Source organism: Euleptes europaea, chromosome 12, assembly GCF_029931775.1.
Source record: "Euleptes europaea isolate rEulEur1 chromosome 12, rEulEur1.hap1, whole genome shotgun sequence".
NCBI lineage: Eukaryota > Metazoa > Chordata > Lepidosauria > Squamata > Sphaerodactylidae > Euleptes > Euleptes europaea.
The window spans coordinates 42,627,261-42,639,377 of record NC_079323.1 but is presented as its reverse complement, the minus strand read 5'-3'; the positions used below and the strand labels follow the sequence as shown (position 1 = coordinate 42,639,377).

At 43.2% G+C, this 12,117-nt stretch overlaps 1 protein-coding gene across 1 annotated transcript in view; it reads right to left on the bottom strand.

Annotated features, from left to right (window-relative positions):
- PTGFRN (prostaglandin F2 receptor inhibitor) overlaps positions 1–12,117 on the bottom strand; it is a 71,391-nt gene that overhangs the window by 21,525 nt on the left and 37,749 nt on the right. The window contains exon 6 of the mRNA XM_056858193.1: positions 6,735–7,154. Coding sequence (XP_056714171.1) covers positions 6,735–7,154 — 420 coding nt within the window. The remainder of the gene's footprint in view (positions 1–6,734; positions 7,155–12,117) is intronic.

Genomic DNA, 12,117 nt, shown 5'->3' with positions numbered 1-12,117 from the left:
CTGCTACACCACGCAGGCTGGTGAAAGCACACGGTGAAAGGGGGAATATGAATCTGCGCATCACCTGTATTTCATGATCACTGTAAATGTCACACAAAGCAGCATTTACAAATCGATGTCATCATTTCTATTAGCTTCAGAAGGTAGCCATGTTCATCTGCAGTAGAACACCTAGATTAAGGCCCATTAGCACCTTAGAGACCAACAAGATTTTCAGGGTATAAGCTTTTGAGAGTGGTCTCTGATGAAGGGAGCTTTGATTCTTGAAAGCTTATACTCCGAAAAACCTTGTGGGTCTCTAAGGTGCTGCTGAACTCAAATCTACCTACAATTTCTAATAGTTACACTACATATGTGGGCAGGTTGTGGGTCCTAGGTATGCGCCCAAGAGTGTCCATCTCAAAACAAACACACACATTCACAATGTTTATTCTAAATGGCCTTTTGTCGGCTGTCAGTGCTGGGCTGTGGGCAGCTAAGTATACAGAGCGTGGAAAGTACAATTCCCAGCATGACTGGGACAGGAGCATGCATGTCTCAGCAGACGACAGGAAGCAGGCTGAGCGGATCACTGGCAAGGGCTCGAGCTCAAGCTGGCCAGGGATGCTGGAGAGCTATGCGGACTAATCAAAACTGTAGCTGCTGTGTAGAAAGCAAAATTTTGTAGTCCAATTTGAATGCCCAAGCCTAGTGTGATATTTCAGGAAAAGTCTTATGTGATTAGCACACATATGGAATATGTTGCTTCTTCTGTGACTGGCCCAAGGTCACCCAGCAAGCTTCAAGTGGAGGAGTAGGGTATCAAACCCAGTTCTCCAAATTAGAGCCAGCTACTCTTAACCACTACACCACACTGGATCTCAGATGGTAATAAAGATTACCAACAACTCACATATATCTGTTTTTCCTAAAGCACATATCAGTATGTGATGTCGTGTTTGAACATTACCCAGAACCCTAAAGTGGCTCATACTACTCAGTTACTGAAAGCCTCCCCCCCCACACATTTTTTAAATATAAAGAAAGGCAGACAAGAAGTGTGTTGCCCTCTTGATCTCACAGCTGTTTCACAGACTCATCTCATGTTCTATGTCTAGGATGTTAATGGCATGTCTTAAGAGGGCTTCAAGACAATTAAACTAGATTATGTAGCCATCCCCTCTTCCATAGTCTCTGTCCTAAGGTTGGCTCATTGCTGTGCCTCATTCTACTCACATACATCTACGCCCACCCCCCCAAGAGGAGGTAGACTTGAGCCAACATGATGTTTCCAGCCCTCAGATCTATTGCATGGCTGCTGCGTGTGCTTAGGGAACTGCGAGGGTCTCAGAGAAAACCCTGACAATCACAGCCTACAGTGCTGCCAAGAGGTCAAAATTACCATGTAACATTGTAAGATCAACATAAAGTTCCATCTGCAGCCCTGCACAATAACTGGATCAACCAGAGAAGAAGAAAAACAACGCTGATAATCCCCGATTATGCATAGAGACCTTGAACAAGTTGCACAGAACATCAGTACAGTAAGTACGGAAGCCTACAGAAGCCAAGCTACAGAAGCCAAAGAGGCAGAATTTGCTATTAACAAGCAGATCATTCTTTTTAACGTGGCTTCACCATTTTGCTTAGCAGCTTTATATACATATTGTAGTAGTAAAGGAATTGTATAATGTAAAGAATACTCCCCACCCCTTATTGCTGTTTTAAACTACACCAGTTCCATAAAAGCTCCGATACCAGATTATTATGACAAAGGGGCAAATTATTGGTACTATTCCACCCTTCCTCTATAGAATAATGTACTTTTGGTTTCATCTTTAAAGATCTTACTGATCAAGTACAGTGCCTTTAGTTTTATGTTTATTACCATACCATCCTTGAGTAGAAGTCAATGCCTCGTGTTCTTGCATCAGGTTTTAAAAATGAATTCAAACATTTTGAGGAAAATGCAATGATCTGAATGTGAAGCAGACTACTAATTATGAACTATGAAGCAAAGAAAATAGAACAACTAAAAGCCCTGAATTATCTATAGGTGGGCCATGGCTTGTTTAGCCTATACACGAAGTCTTCACAGTTTAATAGAATGAACCAAGAGGATGTTTCAAGCTTCCTAATGAAAGATCATTTGCGAGGATGAAACCTTTTAGACTGTGAAATTGTCTCAAGAGCACTGGTGAGAACCATTTTAGGAGACTGAATACAGTAAACTGAACTACCCTCTACAGCTACAGAGGAGGAAGTATACCGAGTAGATTATTTTTGTTCAACATTTATAAGCTCTAGAAGTTAGCTTATAAATAGAAGTTGCTTCTGACTAAATATTAAAGGAAAGTCAAAGAACATTTCTCATAATAGAAGCAAATAAGCAAGCAATCAAGCAAGAAAAGAGCTGCCACCCTACGATCAGTACCATTTTAATGATGTGGAGTTGAGGTGAGTAGCGAGATGGCCAGGTTTGCAGAGGGTAAATTATTCAGGATAAAAAAAAATACAAGCAACTAAAAAGTTCTAAAAAAAAACCCTATGTTCAAATGAGGTGAATGGGCAACACAATTTTTTAAAATTGCTTTATTTCTACCCCTCCTTTTCCCACAGTGGGGACCTGTCTTGCATTGTTCTCCTCTCCTGCATTTTATTCTCACAACCATGTGACATAAGTTAGACTGAGAACACGTGAGTGGCCCAGGGTCACCCAGTGAGGCTCCATGGAAGAATGGGGATTTGCACCTGGGTCTCCCATATCCTAGTCCAACACTCTAGCCCAGGGGTGTCGAACTCAATTGTTACGAGGTCCGGATATGACATAAATGTCACTTGGTCAGGCTGGGCCATGCCTCCCCAGCCCAGACTGAGAGCGAAGGGGGGTGGCTATCCCAGCTGGCTCGCAGGCCAGGTAAGAGCTCTCAAGGGGCCGGATCTGACCCCCAGGCCTTATGTTTGACACCCCAGCTCTAACCACTACACATACTGGCTCCAGTTAAGTGATGCCTGTTGGGACAAAAAATCCTAATCACATAAAGTGCTCTAAGGAGGCCTAAACTGACAGCAATTACCAGGCATAAGGTCTTCTGGCTGTGGTCAGCTCCGTGAAAAAAAATCTACTCAGTGTTTGTCAAAACAGATAAATTCCATGGTATGGGTTATTAGGAAAGGGACAGAAAATAAGACAATGCCATTACAGAATCTATGGTACAGGTGCACCTGGCATATTATGTTCAGCTATGGCTGCCCCATCTCAAAAAAGGACTACAAGTGCAGAAAAAGGCAAACAAAATGCTCAGGTAGAAGGAACATCTTCTTTATGAGGAAAGGCCAAAGTACGTGGGGGCTTTCTAGTTTGCAAAAAAGCCAACCAGGACAGGGCATATCAGAGGTGCACCAAATTATTCATCATATGGAAAAGGATACCCTTTGCCCCTTGTTTGTACTACCACAGCAATGTAAGTGGCCTGTGTTACTTTGAGAAGGAACAGACCTGTCTCAGCACAGAAGGCAAAAGTCTCATGAATTCACTCACATTTGGAGGAATAAGGTCCTGATTGAGGTGGAACCCGGAGACAGTCTTGGGAATGAAATATCACAACCAGCCTCAAGACTAATTTTTCTTGTGGAAAAAAACTCAGGGATGGTCACAGTGAAGAACTCAGAAGCCACTTGTACTAGTGTTACTGTTAGAAATGTGCATATCCTGGGACGTATCTTTTAAAAATGAGCTTATTACTTGCACCTTGGGGATGATTCCCATTCTAGGGAGGGTGGCCTGGGAATGCGAATCAAATACCGAATCTTGTCCAGTGCCACTACAGAGGATGGTGCTGGGGCTTAGGATGGAGGTGTTGCTGGTGAGCTCTGAAGTTTTGTGCTCTCGTAAATGGTGAATGTCAAAAGTAGATGTGCCACTGCTGACACACTGTCCTAATTTTTGTTTTTCTTCCCCCCCCCTTTCACTCTAAAGGCATACACACCCAATGCTTAAAGTTCAAAGCCTCTGTTCGCAAGTGAGATGCTACTTGAAGCAGAGACCTTTGTATCAAGTGGGGGTGACCAAATCGTTTCCCATCAGCAGCAAACAGGCCAATCTAAAACATCAAAACCAACGCTCGTCAAGCACGCTCCCACAAAGTGGCTCTCAAATGGGCGAAGCAATTGCAACATGCCCATTTGACGAATCTTCAGCAACTGGAGAAGGATTCGACCTTGCCCAGACAGAACAAGCAATGATTGTGTCTGTCTGTGGATGGAAAATTGCTATCATGCTGCAAACACTTTTTAAAAAAAAGATGTTTTGCCATTCCGTGGACCAGTAAGAGGGGCAGAAGGCAGACCCACGAGTAGGGAAATTTAAGAAGGAGAAAAACTGAGAAGAAAGCACAACTACTGATTTAACAATCCAAGCGAGACTACTGTTGAGACAGTCAGAAGGAAAGGGGTGGGAAGGCACGGCTCTCTCCTCTAGTCATGTGCTCTGGTGCTGGGCTTGGATGGGGCAGAGTCGGTGCCATCCAAATGGCTGCTTTAGAAGATTCGGAGCAGTCTGCCGAGGCACACATCCCATAGGTGTGGCTGCACAGACCAAGAAAGAACTCCACGTTCACAAGCAGGATGCCATGAAATACCAGTTCATGGGGGCCCACAACGGGGGAAGGATCCTGATTTGCCTTGCTGACTGGCTGGCCACTGCAAAAGACAGGACTTTTGGTGTGACAAGGGTTAAAGGATTACACAGGACATTTTAAAAATCTTCACTAAGTGAGATGGGATGAATAGGGAACCCTCCAACTGGCAAAACCTACTGGAAATAATTTGTGCTACATTTATCTGCAGAAGTTTGTGGAAAGATGTTTTTTAAACCACATAGCATGCCAAGGTTCCTGTAGCAATAACAATTTTTTTAAAAAAATAGTCACTGGAGCAAGAGTACATGTAAAGCCACCAACCTGCACGGATAAAAAGTAGTCTTAGAGACCTCCTGCAGTTCAGCTAGGTTGCACTTTGTGATGTGCATGTACAATGAAGAGCTTTCCTTGAAACATGAAACCAGTCAGACAAAATGATGCTCCAAGAAAAGCCCTGGCAGGAAGCCAAGCTAGTACTACGGAGGTCTTCCGATCCAAATAAGTCCTTCCAGCTTTAAAAGAAATCAATACAGACGCTGAAGTCTATTGTAACAACCACTAAAAGCTTTTATGTGAAAATCTTTTAAGGATTTCCTTTAACAATAGTTCTTCCAATCTTTATTGGCTTCCAAGATGTACACACAGGATACTGGCTACATTGGGCACATCTCAAACTGAATAAGGCTGATATTTTCCAGTGTTACGAAGCATTTCAGATTTTTTCCCTTGAACAAAACCACAGCAGGGAAATAAGCAATATGTGGTGCACTGATGGTCTAAGCCAGGACCAGGCAGTGTGTTAGAATTGCTTCACACCAAACACAGTACCATGAGCATGACAGAGTTTAACTGAATATTTCACACCTGAAGGGGAGCGGAGTATCCCTAAACTCTGGGGGTCGCGCAAGGTACACTCGCTGGACTCTATGACTGATCATGCCTCCTTGGCTCACGTCCACTATGTCTTTTCATCATACTTTCAATGTTCGTAGCAGAAATGAATCTATGCTTCGTGGAGTGGCTATTACCTATCATTACCTCTTCTGTCCCCACATCTGGGGGAAATCTGCACAAGAGCAATGTCTCAATGAAGAGGAGAAAATGTACCACGGGGCTGAGAGAGGGGGAAGCAAAGGGGAATGTAACAATAGTATGGCCCTTTACTCAGTGTAGCCCCATTTCCACCATAAGTAGACAAACCAATACTGTGTACAAATCTGCTTTTTAGAAGTCTGCTACAGCTGAACTACTCCTTGCATTTTGCTGCCAGATGGGATGCTATGCTTTCTTTCTGCTTGGTGAAAAAAGGGTTCGTTACCTACTGAAACAGCAATGAGCTTTGAAGGTATGATCAACATAGCCCCATGCATAGCATGGGTACATAGACTGGTTCTCACTACTGCATGTACAAAGAGTCAGAACATCACTGTTTCCATAACAGACTTTCAGACTGGCATGCAGGACACTAGGAATTTTTTTAAAAAAGCTGAACCCTATGTAGTGCTTACACTCCCTACACTGAGTACTATGTAGCGTGCCCTGCCTGTCCTTCCACACAGAAAGGTCATGTGATCAAAAGCACAGTCAGGATTCTATGTTACTTGGTTCTAAATGACCTCACAGAACTATTGATGGCACAGCTATTGTTGCTCCCATAATGCAGCTGTGAAACTCCAAAGAGTAGAAGTGGGGCAGAGAAAAGAGCGACATGCTGCACTACCAGTTTATGCAATTCTGACTGGGCAGAGGTTAAAAAGTTGTGAGAGACTGCAGTTGTGCGTAACAAAATATGCATGCACTGGGCAACTAATAGAAATTCAGATATACACAGAGTTGGTCCCCTATCATTGTGTTCATATGGAAAGGCATATCAAGAGCCAGGTCCTGATTTCTCCTAGTTATTAAACAAATTTCCTGACTTACAAGTAATGTAGAATTTTGTTCTGGAACAGAATCAAAATTCTTTCCACTGTTCCTTAAATGCTAGCTGTCTCCTAAAGCAACAAAATATGCATCAGCAGGAACTGAGGAAATCATCGTCCCTTATCAACCGCTTATACAAGCATTGTCTTCACTGTTCTTTCCACCATTGCCATATGGGAGATGTGTACTGACCTGAGGTCTGGAAGTCTATCTGGATGGGGTTGGATAAACCATTGACTGCCTCTCGCCACATGCCTCCACCCCCTGGTGACCATGCAGTCACCACACAACGATACAACCCAGCGTCAGAAATCTGTGTCTGGTACATTCTGTAGCGGAACTCATTCTCCTGGACCTTCTCTAAGACCACGCCGTCCACCCGGTCCTGGTCCGTCCAATCTTCCCGTCTGACCACTGAATCTTGGTTGAGGGAAATGATGCGCATGGTTCCATTAGCGCTTGAATGGTCATTCAGAGGCTTCTCCGCTGTAATGAGGACTGAGTAACGAGGCGTTTTGATGTTCCGGGAAGACACCTTGCAAGTCATTTCAAAGGTGTGCCCGGCCATGAAGAACGGCTTCAGCTTCACAGCTTCTACAGTCAGTGCATAATCTGAGAAGAGCAAAGAAGGCATAGATATAAGAAACAAGCAAAGGACAGATGAACATAAGCCAGCGGTAAGGGATTAAAAACCGCCATTTCCACTCTTGCAGTACATTTTAAGTCAGAAGGTCAGGAGTGCTTGGCAGTCTATTACATGCACAGCCACATGACAGTGAACGCCCCTATGTGAGACAGCATTCAGCAGCAGCATGTTACGGTTATAAATGAAAAAGAAACAGCAAGGAAAAGGAGGTGTGCAGAATAATTGCATGCTGAGAATTTTATCGCCATGCTTCAAGTCTTAAATGAGCTTTAACAAGAAACCAAGGCTTCCATTCCACATTACGGAATGTCTGCGCAAATGAATATAGACACACTTGGGGGGGAAGGACTCTTTAACGCCCAGAATCCAAGTGAAAGTAATTTTACAACTAGTTGCTCTGGCTTATTTCCAATTCTGTGCACCTAGCCTCCCCTTCCTGTTTGTTCGTCCTTCTTCCAATGAGATTTCTTTGGACCCCAAATGCGCCTGGGTAAAATCGAAGGTTGCCAGCCTCCAGATGGAGCCTGAAGATCTTCCTCTATTACAACTGATCTCCAGATTAGTTCTCCTGTAGAAAATGGCTGCTTTAGAGGGTGGATTCTATGGCATTGTACCCTGCTGAGGTCCCCCCACTTCTCCAAACTCTGCCCTCCCTCCCTCTCCTCACAACAGACACCCTGTGAGTTAAGTGGGGCTGAGAAAGTTCGGAGAGAATTGTGACTAGCCCAAGGTCACCCAGCTGTCTTCATGTGTAGGAGTGGGGAAACCAACCCGGTTCACCAGATCAAAGTCCGCCGCTGTTAATTACCATACCTCGCTGGCTCTGAACATGTGAATATTTGGTTACATATTTCTTGTGTGCATGATAGAAATGGAATATAAGCAGCTTATGAATCCATATACTTCAAGAATATACTATATACATACTATACCAGAGATGAGCACATTTAAGAATTCAAAAGTTCAAGAATTGACATTAGATCAAGACTGATATGCAGATTGCTTTCAGGAAGATAACAATTCCACTGTGCCCCCAAACTGGCTGAAAGGAATTACTGTGATCATCAATATGGTACCCAATTTCCTGTGACTGGTCTACTATCCAGCAACTTATAGCTATTACCTGCAAGGACTAGGAATTGAGTTACCATTTTATGCAGTTCCAGATTCCAACACTGGTTTCTCTCTCCACTTGCTACCTAATTTTCTCTTTTCACTCAGTCTGATCACCGTTTGCACAGATATGCCATATATTGAAAAAAAAAGAGAGGCAGAATTCCTATTATTTATTGACTTTTGCTAGCTTGGTGTTTAGAGTTGTTTGTATAGCAATACATTTTCTTCTAATAAAACTGGCTGCATATTAAACAGGAGGTGAATCTTTTACAAGGCCACAGGGAAATAAGATATACAGAGCTTGCCACACACTTCCCAAAATTAAAACTACATACAATAATACTTTTGTCTGCCCTCAGGAGAGCTGAAAGGTATTTGTCGTGATTATATTTTACAGTATTCTGCCTTCAAGCAGCAGTTTTCACAACGAGTAAACATCACCTAGAAGATGAGAAAACTGGGCATGACAACTATATAAGCATCACACAAAGAGGATCGCAGGGCAATACTATATAAAGGCAAGAGCAAGAAAGAACAGTGTGCCAACTTGGCCGAGTACCAAACCATTCAATATCCTACATTAAAAGTGTCACAGAGTTAGCAGTTGCAGAATTTATTGCTTGATTGTTATGAAAATCACTTCCTTTGTCTGCACAGTCTGGGGCAAGGATCTAACCTGCCTTACTTACTTTACTTAAACCCTTCCCTCTATCCCCCTTTCCCCCAATAGCAAGAAATCCAGCATGCAAGCTTCCCATCCTTCTGTTGATCAGCACAGCAGCATGGTCAGTTTATGCCCACAGAAGGAACACGCAGCTTGGGCCAGGGATGCGGCCTATATTACAGAAAGGTTTTGACAACCAGAAAAGGACAACTCACTGGGCATGAGATAAGATTAAAGTGCACTGCTCAGACAGGTTCCCATTTTCGCTTGATGAAAAAAGGAACCCACTGGCCATCTAAACACTGAGACTACAGGCTGGCAGGGTAAACAGCCCAGAAAGGACAGCGTTTCTTCCCTGCAAACCTTTCCCACCCTTTTCTCTTGCAGTTCCATTTATCCCACAGATCATATTGGTATTGCCTAATGATTACAACAGTCCTGAGATAAGTACCTCTCAGCTCCATTCTGGAAGGGCAGGGATGTACAGTCTTTTCCAAAAAAAAAAGGCCATTCATTACTGTCATTAGACTACCAAAAATGAACAGGACTAACAATCATTTTGCTGTACATTTAATATCTTATAGAACTAGCAGCATCTGCTCACTGCCTACATTGAGCCCCACAAAGGTAACTTTGTTTTAAGTAACTAGCATCACTTAAAATTAGATCTGAGAATTTTGCCTGTAGATAAATGTTCAGCGACAACAGAAGACATGTTAGGATTAATTTTCTACCCCACCCCACTTAGGGATGTAAAATTTCAAGAAATTTTGAGGAAAACTGAAATTATGCAATATTTACTTTCCTATCAAATGTAAACCTATTTTTCTGCTTTATCATCATAATATGCATCTGTGACAGACAGCTAAATACTGATATGTTGTCCCAGTCATGGAGCCTTGAGTGACAAGAGGTTTGGGGGTGGGGAGGAACCCAGAGAATTTTACAGTTGGCAATTGGAGATTGACAGTTGACAGTTGGAGGCTAGCAGCCAGAGCGGAAGGAACACAGTGGTGTGTTGGATCAAGCAGCATCCTGTTTGTGGGAAGTGAATTCAGTGTCCTTCCCTAAGGGAAACAACTCCAAAGAAAGGGAGGTGATCCCTAACCAGAGAAAAGGGAGGGGGGTGATCGCTAACCAGAGGAAAACTGGCAACTGGTGTGTTTTGTTCCTGCCTCCACCAACTTTAGAAATATTGTTTCAAAGAAGCTTATGTTAGATTCAAACTAAGTAGTGGCTGCCAGGTGTTCAATCTCTCAAAAGTAACAAACACCTCTCTGTGAAACCTATCAGCTACATCCTGAATACACAATGTGTGTTGTATATAATTATCCTACATTTCCTCATTCCTGTTGTTGAGTTACCTACCAATTATGTTCCTGAAACTCACCCTGACAACCGGACTTTACCATTTCCCCAAAAGAGAAAAATAAAACAGTTTTAAATTCTTAATTCATTCATCGTCTCTTGTGACATGATTCTTGCTTTGATATACACTGGAGTGGCACACCAATCAAGCAAACTATAGGTGCTTTAATATTCCCTCTTTAAGACACCAATCATTATTGTATAGCTTTTCCTTGATCCTTCTGGAGAAAAACAGTAATTTGGTAAACAAAGATGTATCTCATTTTCAATTACAAAATGCCACACACATGAAATATGAAGTCTAACCAAAGGCCTGCCAGAGAGAATTCGCAGTTCCCAGCTCAGTCCATAAACAAATTATGCATTTGTGTTAACAGTATGACTGCTAATGTCCAAAACCAAGAAATGAGATGCAATGCAAGCTGAACTCATCTACTCTCTGAGCCATAAATTGTTCCCTGAAAGTTGATATAACAAGTGCATTTTTGTAACAATATTTTGACTATCTTTTAAATAGAAATGCATTCCCTTCATTCCACATGAACTGTCCTTGACTATTTTAATTTTATAATAAAAACAGCCTTTTTTCAATGAAAAAGGAGGCATTTCAAGCTATTAAATGTGTAAAGAGCTCTGAGCTGTTGTGGCCCCATGGGTGAACGGCTCCCCGGAAAAAGGGGGGAGGGAGGAACAGCAAAATAAACACACACACACTGTACTTTTTGGGTAATAAAATTGGCCACAGCTTTGTTGATCACAGCAGAATGGAGCATTGGCGGGAAACCATGGGTGCGGATCCAAGTATCAGATCACCATCCTGTCATCCGATGTATCGAAAGCATCGATAAACGGCCCAACCGCCTGTTGGGACAGCACCAGAGTAGCACTTAGATGGCCCTACCAGGACGGAAATCTCTGTGTGAGGCCAGAGCCACCTGGGATTGGAGCACTGAACACAAGCCCAGCTGGGCAACGCTGTTGTACTCCATCCCAAGACCCCTTATGGGGGTCCCCACAAACGGGAAGGAAAGGCACCTCTTCCCATCTTGGATCAGACTCCATGCAAAAACCGCCCAAAAGCTGTGACGAAAAGGAACTACAAAACCATAAAAGAGGGAGGGTGGGTGGGTCTTCTTGCTGCCGTCCCGCACACAAACAGGACAGCGGCCGGGCTGCGCGCCGCTTTAATAGGCGCAGGGGTCAGGCGGCCGGCCTGACATCACTCCCCTGTGCCGCCCCTGATCGCCAGGAATCCGTGGGGATGGGGGGCCTCGCGAGATGCGCGGAGCCCCCCCACCGCCTTGAGGGCGCCCCCTTTTCCCTTCAGATCTAGCCCGGGTAAGTCCACAACCCGCAACTTGTTCAGTCAAGTTGCGTTCTTTTATGCAGCTTTCACTTGTTCCATTAAGATTTTTTATTGCTAATTATATAGGAGAAAGGCAAAACATCGAAACATTCCATAAACTAACATTAGGATGGGTTATTAGCTAAATGAAAAGTACTTTATTGTGCTTAGCACTAATAGTGTAGATTTGCCATGATATATAATAATGAGAAAACAATCACGAGTAGTTCCTGAACATCATTACCATTATAATTAAATTCTGCAAGGAAGGAACAGTAGGCAAATTTATAAAGGTTGCAAATGCATTTGCCTCGCTTTTACTTCTGCAATATGCAGGAGCAGACAAGATTAAATACAGTAGAATGTTACCTCCCAAGCTGCTTCTTCCTCCAGGATTCTTAGGTCACAGAGATGAAAAGGGAGATCAGTTCACTAC